This window comes from Cyprinus carpio, chromosome B9 (genome assembly GCF_018340385.1).
Source record: "Cyprinus carpio isolate SPL01 chromosome B9, ASM1834038v1, whole genome shotgun sequence".
Lineage (NCBI taxonomy): Eukaryota > Metazoa > Chordata > Actinopteri > Cypriniformes > Cyprinidae > Cyprinus > Cyprinus carpio.
In genome coordinates, this window is record NC_056605.1 from 19,202,458 (window position 1) to 19,217,224 (window position 14,767).

Genomic DNA, 14,767 nt, shown 5'->3' on the forward strand with positions numbered 1-14,767 from the left:
TAAGTAGTATAAAAAAGACAAAATTCTACAAAATATTTCTGTTGACATAAATGTAGTTCTTTTGAAATTTCCATCAGAGAATCGTGCTGCAGAAACAGTTTTTAACGTTGACAACAATATAAAATGTTTTTTGAGCAGCAAATTAGCATATTTAAAAAGATTTCTGAAGAATTGCTTGGCTACTGAAGACTGGAGTAATGGCTGCTGAATATTCAACTTTTCCATCATAAGAATAAATTACATTTTTTTAAATGTTTAAAATAGAAAAGTTTTTTTTTTTTTTACATTGTTTTACATTTTATTATATTTTTGTTTAAAACATAGTCTTAGTGAACAAAAGAGACTTGTTTCGAAAACATTAAATATAGTGCTGGCAACCGTTCAATTATTATTATTATTTTATCATAATATGCACAAAATTCAGTAATGAATTCAAAAGTAGTGTATTCTGCACTTTTTTCATTTAAAAGTACTGCTATATGAACAAAAGTGCAATAACATTTTGTTTGTAAACACTTTAAGCAAATTAGGTGCTTTTTTATAGCAGTATTTCTTTTACATAGCAGTTAAAATATTTATTGTAAATTTCAAACTAATAAGTTTCTCCTTTCTTTGTATTGGTCTTAAGTAATATTCTAATTTTCTGAGATACTGAATTTGAGATTTTCCTTAGTTCCTTAGTCAGTTATAATCATCATAATTAATAGAAATAAACATTTGAAATATATCAGTCTGTGTGTAATGAATGAATATAATATACAAGTTTCAGTTTTTGAATGGAATTAGTGAAATAAATCAACTTTTTGATGATATTCTAATTATATGACCAGCACCCTGTATATATATTGTGAGAGAGCCGTGTGTGTTACCCCGTCCCAAACGACTCAAAACAATACACCACAAAGTTAAAAAAAACCTTAATGCGCAGATAAGGTAATTGTCTGCGTCAATTAATTAATGCGTTAACGAGATAATAACGGTTAACTTGCCCAGCCCTAATTAAACAAATCTTACTTCATCCAAACTAATGTGATGTGTGTATTCCACAAGAGGGCGTTAAAGCGCAAGACTTGTCCATACCATTCAATATTTATGTATAGTTTATGTCGAATAATTAATTATAGGTCATTATTATTAGTTTTATTATTTTATTATAAAATATTATAATAAAATATTATTTTATTATTAATTTATAATAGATTAAAGTAAACCATCCACAGAGTTTGTTTTAAGTCTTAATTTGGTACTTTTTCAGGTGTGTGGACATGGTGGTATGGTTTCATAATACGTGGAGCTTGCAAATGATTTGGAGATCAATTAAGCTATTACATACTTAATACAGAAGGACTTCAAACAGTAGATGGGTCTCTGGAGACACACTCAAGTTATGTTGCATTTGATATATAACCACAGAACAGAGCCATATTGCTATATATCTGTATGGAACACTTGTTTCTCATGTGGCTATAACACTTTCCACATTCAATGGTCCATTTATTGTTTAAAATATTTATTGTAAATTTCAAACTAATAAGTTTCTCCTTTCTTTGTATTGGTCTTAAGTAATATTCAAATTTTTCTGAGATACTGAATTTGAGATTTTCCTTAGTTCCTTAGTCAGTTATAATCATCATAATTAAAAGAAATAAACATTTGAAATATATCAGTCTGTGTGTAATGAATGAATATAATATACAAGTTTCAGTTTTTGAATGGAATTAGTGAAATAAATCAACTTTTTGATGATATTCTAATTATATGACCAGCACCTGTATATATATTGTGAGAGAGCCGTGTGTTACCCCGTCCCAAACGACTCAAAACAATACACCACAAAGTTAAAAAACGTTAATGCGCAGATAAGGTAATTGTCTGCGTCAATTAATTAATGCGTTAACGAGATAATAACGGTTAACTTGCCCAGCCCTAATTAAAAAAAATCTTACTTCATCCAAACTAATGTGATGTGTGTATTCCACAAGAGGGCGTTAAAGCGCAAGACTTGTCCATGCCATTCAATATTTATGTATAGTTTATGTCGAATAATTAATTATTGTTCATTATTATTAGTTTTATTATTTTATTATAAAATATTATAATAAAATATTATTTTATTATTAATTTATAATAGATTAAAGTAAACCATCCACAGAGTTTGTTTTAAGGCTTAATTTGGTACTTTTTCAGGTGTGTGGACATGGTGAAGGGTTCACAATACGTGGAGCTTGCAAATGATTTGGAGATCAATTAAGCTATTACATACTTAATACAGAAGGACTTCAAACAGTAGATGGGTCTCTGGAGACACACTCAAGTTATGTTGCATTTGATATATAACCACAGAACAGAGCCATATTGCTATATATCTGTATGGAACACTTGTTTCTGTCTTATAACACTTTCCACATTCAATGGTCCATTTTATTTTGTTTTCTTACCTGTTCATATGCATGACTATTGAAGCTGAGGTTTGTTTGTGTTGTTGGAGAACGTGTGTGTGTGTCTTTCTGCTGTAGGCCTTGTGTATGTGTGCTGATATTGTATTGTGTTGCATTGTTTCTCTCATTTCATGTAGCAGCAAATGTAATGTGATGTAACTTAAGTGTATTTATATTTAGGTATTATTCAATGATATGATAGTGAAACATCTATCTACATTACCAATTTCCTTGAAGTCATGATAAATATGCCTAATCAATTTTGTTTCCAGGCAGTTGAGACGCTGAAGATGTTCGAGAAGAAGGAAAAAAGGTAAAAAGTGCTGCTGCCACTAATATTTATTTTCTTTACTTTTTGGTGAGTACATCGCTGTAAAGCATTGACCTCAAAGAGCTGGTGTTAATAAGGCTCACACAGATGTGCTTTTGTTTTTTTGCTTCCATCTGCCTATTTCTGTGTCTTCTCCAGGAAAAGGATTTTGACCAGGCTGACAACTATGCTGAGCTGGCCATGAGCGCCGACCACTACAGCCCTGCTGCCCTAGTGAGCAAAGGCAACACAGAGTTTGTGAAGGAGGACTATGAGAAAGCAGCAGAGTTTTATAAGGAGGCTCTTCGTAATGACTCATCTTGCACTGAAGCTCTCTATAACTTAGGTCTGCTATCACAAACTTGACATCACATCACAGGGTTACATAACATGAGATTTACATAAATTTGTGCTTTTAACATTTCTACATTTGAAATGTTTCAGCTGAGACCAAAACTGCATATTAAAAATATAAGCAATTTTAAAGCAGAAATCTCTGTATCCTCCTGCAGGTTTGACATATAAGAAGCTGTGTAGACTGGACAAAGCCCTGGACTGCTTCCTTCAACTGCAAGCTATCCTCAGAAACAGTGCTCAGGTCATGCACCAGCTGGCTAATCTGTATCCTTTCTTAAAATGACAGTAATCAAAATTTAGATTAAATAAAACTCTGCTCTGTGATAGTTTTCGTAATTTTAGTTGCCAGGAAATAGAATGGATGTTAAATGTATGTTAAAGTTCATTTGCTTGGTAAGTCATATTCCTTAAGAGACTTTAGATATGAGATGTTGGAGCCTCATCAGGCCATTGAATGGCCCCCACAGATGCCCAGGTGCTGGCCAAACTGGGAGACCTTTATGAAAATGAAGGAGACAAGTCACAGGCCTTCCAGTACTATTATGAGTAAAAAAAAAAAAAAAACGATTGCAGTTAAAATTTTAGTGGATATTTTTGGGTATTCAAGTTACTCAAAGAAAGAGAACTGACAGAGGTAGCATTTCAAATAATAAATGTGTTGTTTATTTCAGTCATACAGGTATTTTTCCTCAAAAATTAGTGTCATTGAATGGTTGGGAGCATATTACATCGACACCCAGTTCTATGAAAAAGCTATTCAGTACTTTGAGAGAACTACCCTCATTCAGTAAGTTACTAAATATTATATGAATTTATCATGAATATTCTGCATGTATCTGGAGATTTTATTTGAAATTAACTTTTCATGAATTTCAGACCGACACAGGTGAAGTGGCAGCTGCTGGTGGCTAGCTGTTATAGAATAAGCGGTATGAACTTGACAATAATAATAAATTTAACCATAAGCTGTCATCTCAGAGCCTTCAGAATCATGATTTATATTTTTCATTTGTTTTCAGGGAATTATCAGAAGGCACTTGAGACCTACAAGGACATTCATCGGAAATTTCCTGAAAATGATATTTTCAGTTTTTATTTTTCAGTTATTTTGAATTTTCTGTGCCCTTCTAGAGTCATTTTGTATCAGGCAGGTCTACGCTTCCTGGTCAGGCTGTGCACAGATATGGGACTAAAAGAGGTACAGAATTATGCCACCAAACTCAAGAAAGTTGAAAAAATCAGAGAGCAGGTACCCTGATTTCTCTCTTGCTGTTTATTTGCTGGTCTCTTTTGATTCAGATTACAATAGATCTTTATTGTCTTTGGTAAAAGGAATAACGAAAAAGCATTTAGCAACTCTTCGATAGCAGAATAAAAATAAACATTGTGTTTCTCCGTTTACAGTTGTCCTTATTATCTATATACAATGTTTACAATGCAAATAAAAATAGGTGAATATGTACAAATAAACATGTTTGTTGGTCTGTATATGAAATATTTGAAGCTTAACCTGCAGAATATTTGACAGCATTCTGTTATTGACACACAGAGGGTGAGATCTGGGAGGGAGGGCAGTGCTCGAGGCCTCAGGGAAGGCAGCACTGGCAGTGGTGAGTGGACAATTTTAACATAACCTCATCAATAACGTTTCAAATGAAATACAAGTCATTAACTGAATACATGCTTCTACTTTACTTTTTCCATCGTCCTCAATCTGTAATCTGCCTCTGTTGGTAAACAGGAAATACTTCAAACCTTACACGCACTCTCCCTAAGAAACCCAGTGGAATGACTGCAATTCCTCTAATAGTGAATCCAGGTGGACGAGCTTAGTGGAGACTGCTAGCCCTGTGATGTGATATTTCAAAAAGAGAGTGCATGTGTCTTAGTCATCACAAGATTTAGAGATTTTAATCCAACAACTTCCCTTTAGACCTTTGGTTTATGGTTTGTTTTCATTTGTAGTGTAGTAATATTATTATTTTATTTTATTAAAAAATATTATTATTTTCGTTCTTAATTTCTCTTCTGGGACATCAGATGTGAATCTCTTGTCAGGTGATGTCCGGTTATCTGCTTCAGGCAGTGCTGGGTTCAAAGGTCATGCAGCACGTTCATTTTCAAACAAGTGACTGTTATCAGCCTCTTTCTGCATCTCACTGCTCTCTTCTTCCAACACTTTCTTTTCACATCTCCTAACACATTAGGAAGCGGCTCAAACCCCAAGAAGCCCAGTGGTATGATCATTCCCTGCCTCAATAGAATAGAGAAGAAATAAGAGGAATCTACTTTCATATAAAAGTGGTTAGTTTTATATTGGATTTGATTTGGGTTCTTCATAAATTTAATGTAGTCATAATTCTCATCACTGTGGAAAATAAGAAAAGTAAAGGGCATTCATCCATTTAGAAGTTTGGGGTCAGTAAGAATTAAAGAAGTCTCTTTAAGTTCACCAAGGCTGCATTCATATACAAAAGTAAACCAGTAAAAACGGTTATATTTTGAAATATTATATATATTTACGTATATCAAAAACAGTTGTGCTGCTTAATATTTTGAGGAAAAACATGATACATTTTTTGATGAATAGAAAATTTTATAAAACAGCATTTTTTTTTAATTAAACTATATTGTCACTTTTGATTAATTTAATGAATCATTGCTTAATAAAAAAAAAAAACATTCTGACTTCAAACTTCTCAAGAGTAGTATAATTTTTGTACAGCCATTCAGACACAGCATATAATCACAATCATGAAATCACTCATATTGGGACAGACCTGAATTTCTCCTTCCCAGAAAGCAGTTTCTTTTCCTAATCTGCATTCTCTTTCACTTTATATTGTAAGCTTCATCTTCATTTTGTTAGTAAGGTGTTATTCTCTTTTATTGTTTATCTCTATTACTCTGTTCATGTGCACCTGTTCATTCCTCACATTCTGCCCGGCAGTCATAACTAAACTCCACACATAATACTAAGTTTACCATTTTAGTCACAAATAGCACAACCTGATTTGTAGGCTTCAGCTCTGGGCTCTCTGTCTAGGCTTTCCACTGTCTCTTCAGAGTTCTGACTTCTTCTCTTTCCTTTCTTTTCTATGCAGTTTCTCACTCAGAAGCTAAGTATAGTCCCGTGTTGGAGCAGGGCAGAGGTATGTTCTGCATTACACTGTGCAGTTTAGATGATCAATCCTCTTGATGATTAAACACAAAAAAATCATAGCTGCAAGCTTCATGGAAAACTTCAAACCCAGTTGCCCAGTCCATATGTCAAAATGTTGTTTTAAATGCCTGTAGTTCCCTGTAATGATACAGTGTCCAAGGACATAAATTCAGTCACAGCGCAATAGAGAGCAAACATGTGCTGTGAAAGCCCTATCTGCCAAAACCACTGTTTCCAGGGAATATCCCACTCTCACTGTCTGACGGAGTGTTTCCAGCACCTTCTTTCTGTTTGCAAAGCACTGAGTGCAATATTTCACAAGTACACTCCTGAACAACAGCATCCCAGTATCAGAGCGCTTGATCTCGCTGTACTTATTACTGTTACTTGGCCATTTGAATGCATAAACTGATATAACATTAAACATGTTTTAATGAATACGAACAATAAAAATACACAGACTCTTTTTTTTATATATGATAAAAATTTATATTCACACTCTCTCTATACCCCACACACACACACACAAAATGAAAAAAAACTACATTACATAAAAACATTTTTCATCATTTTAATGCATTTGTGTTTTGTCATTGGGACGGTTAAATATAGTTACCTGCCTGCGAAACTCCAGTCTCACATCTGCCCCGCAGCGCTCTGTTCCTGTTGTCCCAGCCGAGATGTAAAATGCAGCTGTGTGCCGTTGTCTTTATGCAACACAAATGCTTTCCATAATGCAAGTCATATGGTTGCAGAGTGAACTCACTTTAATGAGGATTGTAGTGTCACATAGACGTTGCTTAAGTGCAAGCTGGAGCTGTTGTTTGTCATGCTTTTTGATTTGTTTATCAGCATTTTCTAACATTTGTTGTAGCTTTTAAGCATGACCTACATTGCTGATGGTGCTAAGTCAAATGCGAATGCCTTTTTTCTCTCTTTTGTTCAGAAGAATCTGACCAGACACTACTGTAAAATAACTCTCACTCCAGAAATGTTTTCAAGTTGAAAACTTTTGGGTGTGTTTTCTCAGACAGTGGACAGAGCGACCATGGCACCAGCGCCAAGTGTGAGAGGCTTGTGTGTGAATGTGTGAACTGATCAGTTGTCCACTTTGAGTGCAATATAAGTTGCTTGGATAAAACCCACTGTTAAGTGTTAAATGTATGATGATAAAATCATGTTACCCTTTTTTCTGGCTAGTTTATTTAATAGCTTTAATAGCTTTCTCTTTAATTTAAAGGAAAGAAAGCTTCTGGCCTGGTCTGTGCTTATTAAAATGCATTGCTTCCATTGAATTCATAATTTTAGATGCTTTGTATGTCGATCCTTTGGGGCCTCAAATGCAGAGACTGAAAACTGCAGCAAGAAAACACACTGAAGAAGATGAGTGTGCTGATGAAGAGGCGGGAGATGACTTGCTGCCTGAGTGATGTGTGCAATGGATATCAATTCAGTGGAATATTTGATATATGTCAAGACACCATAAATTTGTCTGTATTTTGTAGTACTGTATTTTTAGTAGTCTTGAAATACTAATTCTTTTCCAGGTATCTTATATATCATCTCATTATGCTTTATTATATTTTGTAAAAATATGTTTAGGGATAAATTCCTAATTATTTATTCCAAATTATTTATTTCATTCATTTTGTGCACTGTAAAGACACCAACTTTAATACTATCTGCACGCATTGATGTTAAAGATGTAAGTGTAAAATATTAAAGTACACTGTAGGCTTTTCTTTGGCATCTAATGATTCAATCTCTTAAATATCTAAAAGGAATACATAACATCAAAGAAAAAAAAAATCATAAAAGTGATTTTTTTTTTTTTTTTTGCATCAGCTCAAGCAGAGCATGAGCATTATTCAGTATCAAACAGTCCGCCCAATATCTGAGTCAAGTATCCTGAGCACATTTACGGGACGGACGGACGGATGAGGTGCTTTACGCAACAACTAGTGTTGCTTCTGTAGGTCGGTTTAAGAGCTCTCCAGACAGTCCCTTCCTTACAGTAATCGCGTTTAGACACAGTGTAATCTGAAATGTGCGGTCGGTTCGCGTCGACGCTTGTGTTGGTGTTGCTGTGGTGCTGCGGCAGCGCGCCGGGTGAACGGGGACTGAAGGTGTCCAGGAGAGCGCCGACGACTCGCTCCTGTCTGGACTTACCGGAGGAGATTTTGGAGCAGATGTTCGGGAGGCTCTCGGTCGGGGTTCTCAGCGCGTTTCATCACACCCTGCAGCTCGCGCCTCCAGAGCGACAGAATCTGACCTGTCAATCAGCGGCTCGCCTAGCGCGCGACAAACCGCGCACCCCTGTCAACTTCCTCAGCCTCTCGCCCTGGGCGTACAGGTAGGACCCCAAAACTGAGAAGACTAGGATGGGAATACTAAGTAGTTTAACCATTTAGTGAATAGGAGGAAGGAATATTTAGATAATTTTTGGACTTAGACTAGGCGGCATGAATGCAATGCAGCAACTGGACCCTATAAATACAAACAAAAATGTAAATAGTTTATACTCTAACAACAAAATATCATAAAATATAGGCTACTCGTGTGTACGTTAAATCAACAACGTCATATGGGAGAGAAAAAAAAACTACCAAAATGAAATCAAAGATGACTAAAGAAGCCTAATAACGTACGATTCGGTAAATCAGATTAAGTAACCGTAACGCCTGATTCACACGTGTTTTGATGCACCGACTCATGAGAATCATTCAATCGGGAATCGATTTCGTTTCGGTCATGAATATTATTCAGTTCGGTTGTGTGTTCCCGACTCCAGTCCTGCAAGATTTGATGTTTCGCCTATTTGTCTGCAAGAAAAATAACTTCTTTCATTATTATTCATCCAAATCTCCCATGATCCAGCGAGGTACCCTCGATATCTCCCGGAGGCGTACTGTTTGTGTAAGGGATGCCTGAGCGGCCCGAACGGGGAGGAAAGTGAGCGCCTCCGCAGCACTCCAGTCTTCATGCCCACCGTCATACTGCGCCGCACCGGCTCGTGCGTCGGGGGCCGGCATTCCTACACGGAGAGCTACGTGTCCGTCGCCGTGGGTTGTACTTGTGTGCCATTGTTGGAAAAAGACAGAAAAACACAGAAGGGCAAGCCAAGCGTGAAAAGAGCATCTTCTAAAAATTCCACCACCTTTAGAAAGAATGCACCGAACTGATCCATTTTAGATTTTTTTTTCTGTGACAGTTTTCTTATTTCCTTCATTTTTTCTTTTAGTTGGTGAAAGGAAAAACTTGAGACAGAACTTGCTCTCGCAGCTGCAGATTCTAGCCTGCAGTGCCAAGCAAAAGGAAAACTTTTTGTGCCAAAATACAAACATTTTCTAATCCAAAGTACTTTGAGAAAGCCAGTCAGCATCATAGTGTTAGATAACCAAATACCATTCAGATGTATTCAAGAGTACAGAAAATCACTAGAAATGGTTCTGTTAAAGGCAAACTATGATATAATTTATTTAGCATGACTTTAGGTCAGTCCTCCTATGATTACTTTATTAAAACAACAATCAAGAACACTGATATTGCACAAGTCTAGTAGTGTATTATATACAAATGCATTTCAAACATTCACTTCAAGCCCATTTTATGCATTGAAACAAAGTTAAACTGTCTGAGATTGTTTGCTTCAATTTTATGCCGGAAAGCTGGGTGTGCAACTGACAATGCAAGTCAGCCAAAGTATAATCAAAGACTGATCGCAGATCTCTGATGAAGGGCCAAATCCTCCGCTGTAATATTTGGATCCTGCTATGCACCTCTTGGAGTGTGAGTATTTATTGTTCCAAATAATCATCTGCTAATGTATGATAGGAAAAACTGTGTTCAAATGTTGTCAGATTGAAAACCTTTTTCATGAGAGAAGGCGTGATTCATAGTTCACATAGCAGCGGAACTCATTGGCCAGATTGTGATTGTGTTTTGGTAAAAAACTGCATGTCTTCAAATCCATAAGTTTCCCAGCAAGCTCCTCCATAATAGCTCCTAAAAGAACAAGCCAAAGGTGAACATGAACAAGACATAAAACATGAGTTCTTCTCATAAATCTGCAACATTATTTGTGTATATATACACAGACACATTTCCACTTGCCTGTGCAGAGCAGGATTTTGCCCTTAGTGAGGTATTTAATGGTGAGGGCCACCTTGCTGAGACATTCTTCAGACAGATACGGAGGGTCTGCGATGACGATGTCGAAGCTCTGAGGAAGCAGAGCCTCAGGCAGGCACAGAGGGTTGTTGTAATCATAAAAGACAAACTCATCTCCATATGCTGCGAAACGTCGGTCAAACTCCAGTAAAACAGCAGACACACTGTCTGACCTTGTGGATTCCAACTGTTTCAGCTTCTGATACACACTTGGTGCACTTATACAAGCTATCCTACAAACCAAGAAAAAACATTGGAGTGAGAGGGGACAGAGGAGAGCAGTAGTATTTATTGGGGTCAGTAAGATATTTTTCAAAAAGTATTTTATTTTATTTTTCAAAAAGAATGAAAACTTATTCAGAAAGGATATATTAAATGGATAAAAAGTGAGAGAAATATTTTGTAACAATGTAAAAGTCTTTACCTTTTCAAATAAATGCCGTTCTTTTGAATGTTATGTTCATCAAGAATGTATCATGGTTTGCACAACTGTTTTTAACATTGATAATAAATGTTTCTTGAGCACCAAATCAGTATATTAGAATGATTTCTGAAGGATCATGTAACACTAAAGACTGGCGTATTGACTGCTGAAAATTCAGCTTTGGCATCAAAGAAATCATCTAAAATTTGTAAATTATATTCAAATAGCTATTTCAAATCGTCAAAATATGTATAAGACACTTATTTTAAAATCATAAAAAACACAAACTTTTAAATGGTAATGTAAATTTACATTTTTAAATGTTTTGTCATTTAGTTAACCAATTTACAGCACAATCAGTGATGCACAACTAGTCACACTTTGGTTAAATTTGGTGTTTTGAATCCAAAACCCCACACTTGTGTGACTCCTGTAGAAGGGGGAGGTTTGCACAACTGTGCAAGGTCAAGCTGTCAAATTTCACAATAACGTTTATACAAGCTATTCTACAAGCCAGGAAAAATATTTGAACGAGAGGGGAAACATAATGGAGCAGTAATTTATACTGAGGTCGATAAGTTTTATTCCCCCCCCCCCCCAAAAGAATGAAATAAGTAGTATTTTCCCACTCAATGAGGTATACGAACAATTACATGTAAATGTAAATTAGATATAAATGAGTTTTCCCATGCCTACGATCAACGTGTTTTAATGAATTGGTTGAGTGAATGTTTTCGCTCACAGCACAATAAAAAAAACCCCCTCAGTTGTCGCCTACTGGTGCACTGACCTCTGGTAAAGGCCATTAACCCCTTAACTGTCACTCACATTTTTGAACATACACTTGAAAGTGCACTTTCCAAACTAAATTTTTTATAATTCATGAACAAAAACATTTTATAACATGATATTGATGTACCATTTTCGCGGTAATGCAATATCTGATTTTAAAATGGGTTTTAAAGGATGAATTTTTGAGATTTAAAGTTTTCAGTTGATATATAATTTCTGATTATTTCAAAAGTGTGACAGAGAAAAAGGCAACGAAGAACACTTTTTTTTTTTTTTTGACAAGGTCAGAACTCCTATTATGATGTAGATTTTTGAGGGTGCACTCTTGTCATAAATTAATCTATTACTTTTCCTACATAATTTTTAACAAAAAACATTGGTAAAATATTTATTTAGGAGTCTTAGACCTTTCCAACGATATATAGTTTGTCATGATTAGATAAGGATTTAGTGAAGTAAACGTAGGCGTCCCGTATACGGGACGGGGTGACAGGAAACAGGTTAAACGAATCAACGGTAGTGAACACCCATCACTACTGACCTTCTGTTCTTCACAAGCCAAAACAATTGTACAAATGTAAAATTGGTTGAGGCCCACCTTCCATGTTCTCCAGCCTGCTGCTTGACTTCCTCTGCTAACCGTACAGCCGTGTCTTCACAGTACCAGAACTGACTCATGCGCTGCTCACAAACACACGAACTGGTTACTCATCTCAGATACACAGCCTACTTGTGTATAACCGTGTCAATGTGACAATCAACAAAATGAACAAATCAGCACGCAAGACACTTCTAATGCATGTACTGTACCCAGTCTTCCTCCACAGCACCAACGCAGAACTTGTCGGAGCTCTGTCCCGTCCTTTCGCTCTCGGCGTAGAACTCTTGCAGCGCTGCGAGAGTCGCGGCGGAGAGCTGAGGCACGTCATCGTCGCTGTCACTCATGATGACAGATCTTCATAACAAAGTGACAAGGGAACGCGCAAACATTCAGCGTTATAACGCTCATTCAAACATGATGCGAACGGTCGCAAAACATGCTTAATACAAACGAAACGTACGCTTTACCCAGTCATACACTTACCTTACCAATGAACGACACCGTTACAGTGTGTATTTAAGCAGTAACTTACGAACTTATCAGTGAAGAACAAACAGCTTCACGCATGCTTGCAGTACGGTGGCCGAGCGAGTACAAACGCACTCTAACGCGTATATTTCGGCCAGATATTTCATTAAAACAGACAACATATCGAAAATATAGACCAAGAAACACCACTCACTTTTTATAACAAGTTTATATACACTTTACAGATCATTTCAGGCATTCCAAAATAACAATTAGTGCTTTGAACAATGGAAATAAAGACTATCAAATGCCCTGAATAAAACAGCTGACATCCCTCGATTATCTTTTTTGGTATTTTATTGCTACAGCAACGTCGACTGTTCCACAATTCTGAGTTTGTGTGTGTGTAATAGTGAAAAAGGAACACTGCAAGTTATTTTTGAAAAACAAAACCTCATTGGAAACATCAGGCCATCATAATTCAACATACCTGTATTTTAGTTTTGAACGCTTTCAGTGATACTGCTGCGATCAGGGCGAAATGACAATGGCAAAGAGTAAAACTACAATCATTCAAATCAATCAGAAAAAAAAAAAAAATCAAACTAGCCCCTTGTCCTCCTGGTGAAGTTGTATAACAATAAAAAATAATAATAATCATAAAGTTCCATCAGCTATAATTTTATAAAAAAACCTTTCAGTCCTTTTAAACACTTTCATTTTTTGTCTTTTTTGAAAATATATATACAACCTTAAACACAAAAGTATTTTGGTTTTCCAATAGGGCCTTCCTGCAATTAAAGTTTCATTGGGAAAGGCTATTTTGTTATCAAGGCAACCGTAGCTCACAATCCTAGTTACCGTGATAGCAGTACAACACGGTTCTATTCGTCGCTGTAGACAGCTGGATCCGAGCCGTGTGAAACCACATACAAAGGCACTCGAGGAGAAGCGTCTGCAAAAGACTTGTGTGTTTGTGTCTAAAAGGGGAAGAAAGGGGTCAGTTTTCAGAAAGATCTCCCCTCTGCATTTCATAAACGTTCATCTGAGGAGCTCTCAGTGGCAAAGTAAACAACGGACAGATCAAACGGAGACGATCACGACCGGCCATCCCCTCACGGCCTTCGCCAGCCTCTCTCTGCTCTCTGGAGGCCCAGAGGCATCTCAGCATCTCCATGGTTTGGCATGGTGAAAGGCTCCTCTGAGTGGTAGAGGGGGTGGAGAGGGGACGCTGTTGTGGACAGTTGCTGGAGGAAGTGGCTTATTTGACACACAGAAGCCCCCCCACATTGGCAACAAACTCCTCCAGGCTCTTGAGGAAGGCCACCTTCTGCTTGCGGTCCATGGTTGGAGGCGTGCTGCTGGCAGTGAGGTTGTTAAATGCGTCTGCCAGCCGCTGGTAGATCACAGCGTCCCTCTGATTGGAGAGCAGCGTCTCCACCAGCTCTGAATACTCCGCCTGAGACAAACACCATCACTTATCAAACACCACATTGACTGCTAATGTGTCACAAGATCATGCATATCGTTCAGTTCAAATTCATATTGTAAGCATAAAACGTACCTGGTGAAGGCACACTAGTGTATAGAGCGCTTCTCCAGCTGCTACGGTCATCTCAGTGTTGTGCTTCTGGAGCACAAGCATGTCAAACACCAGCTATGCAGGAAGACAGAGTGACAGAGAAATGTACATTATTAAATCAACATTTTATACATGCGTATTAATCTCAGACAATTACATATTACAATGAAGGTTAGTGACAGTAGCATGTTTGACCTTCTGAGCCAATAGCTCTCAATTAATACTGACAAGAAATAATACGGACATATTTGTCATCCCTTTTATGTGAGTCCAAATCTACTGACTATGGATGCCCATTTCCGCAACTTAAGAAATAACAAAAAAAAAAGCTAATTGCGACACAATCGCACAATTCTTACTAAATTAACATCTAGCAATTCAGATTTTTTTTTTTCTCAGAATTGTGATACAAACTTATTTTTCTCATTTTTTTCTATTCAGTGGCGGAAATGGGCTCCATAA

The 14,767-nt window shown here is 36.8% G+C and overlaps 3 protein-coding genes and 1 pseudogene across 4 annotated transcripts in view; 2 read left to right on the plus strand and 2 right to left on the minus strand.

Moving 5' to 3' along the window:
• Positions 1-2,450: 2,450 nt before the first annotated feature.
• LOC109096343 lies at positions 2,451-6,707 on the plus strand (annotated as a pseudogene).
• Positions 6,708-8,012: 1,305 nt separating this feature from the next.
• Positions 8,013-10,536, plus strand: LOC109064415 (interleukin-17D-like). The gene is made up of 2 exons (XM_042731362.1): positions 8,013-8,621; positions 9,129-10,536. The coding sequence occupies exons 1-2, from the start codon at positions 8,314-8,316 to the stop codon at positions 9,448-9,450; spliced, it is 630 nt and encodes a 209-aa protein (XP_042587296.1). The 5' UTR covers positions 8,013-8,313; the 3' UTR covers positions 9,451-10,536.
• On the minus strand, positions 9,720-12,858 carry eef1akmt1 (EEF1A lysine methyltransferase 1). 2 transcript variants are annotated; one of them, XM_042731360.1, is made up of 5 exons: positions 12,739-12,858; positions 12,465-12,609; positions 12,253-12,335; positions 10,382-10,671; positions 9,720-10,273 (listed from the first exon to the last, which is right to left on the minus strand). In XM_042731360.1, the coding sequence occupies exons 2-5, from the start codon at positions 12,597-12,599 to the stop codon at positions 10,143-10,145; spliced, it is 639 nt and encodes a 212-aa protein (XP_042587294.1). In that variant the 5' UTR covers positions 12,600-12,609; positions 12,739-12,858; the 3' UTR covers positions 9,720-10,142. The 2 variants fall into 2 exon arrangements, with proteins under 2 accessions (XP_042587294.1, XP_042587295.1); XM_042731361.1 differs by lacking the exon at positions 12,739-12,858 and having other exon boundaries at positions 12,465-12,732.
• A 75-nt stretch (positions 12,859-12,933) lies between these two features.
• Positions 12,934-14,767, minus strand: part of LOC109096346 (exportin-4-like) — a 33,524-nt gene continuing 31,690 nt past the window's right edge. Inside the window, exons 22-23 of the mRNA XM_042731355.1 lie at positions 14,288-14,380; positions 12,934-14,182 (exon numbers count right to left, since the gene is read on the minus strand). Coding sequence (XP_042587289.1) covers positions 13,985-14,182; positions 14,288-14,380 — 291 coding nt within the window. The 3' untranslated portion in view covers positions 12,934-13,984. The remainder of the gene's footprint in view (positions 14,183-14,287; positions 14,381-14,767) is intronic.

Bases quoted from the DNA above. Each gene is read 5' to 3' on its own strand.
- LOC109064415 (XM_042731362.1), top strand. From the start codon at position 8,314: ATGTGCGGTCGGTTCGCGTCGACGCTTGTGTTGGTGTTGCTGTGGTGC. The intron at 8,622-9,128 runs GTAGGACCCCAA...ATTATTCATCCA, and splicing joins CTCTCGCCCTGGGCGTACAG to AATCTCCCATGATCCAGCGA.
- eef1akmt1 (XM_042731360.1), bottom strand. From the start codon at position 12,599: ATGAGTGACAGCGACGATGACGTGCCTCAGCTCTCCGCCGCGACTCTC. The intron at 12,336-12,464 runs GTACAGTACATG...GTTTGTGAGCAG, and splicing joins GTGCTGTGGAGGAAGACTGG to CGCATGAGTCAGTTCTGGTA. The intron at 10,672-12,252 runs GTGGGCCTCAAC...CTTGGTTTGTAG, and splicing joins CAGGCTGGAGAACATGGAAG to GATAGCTTGTATAAGTGCAC.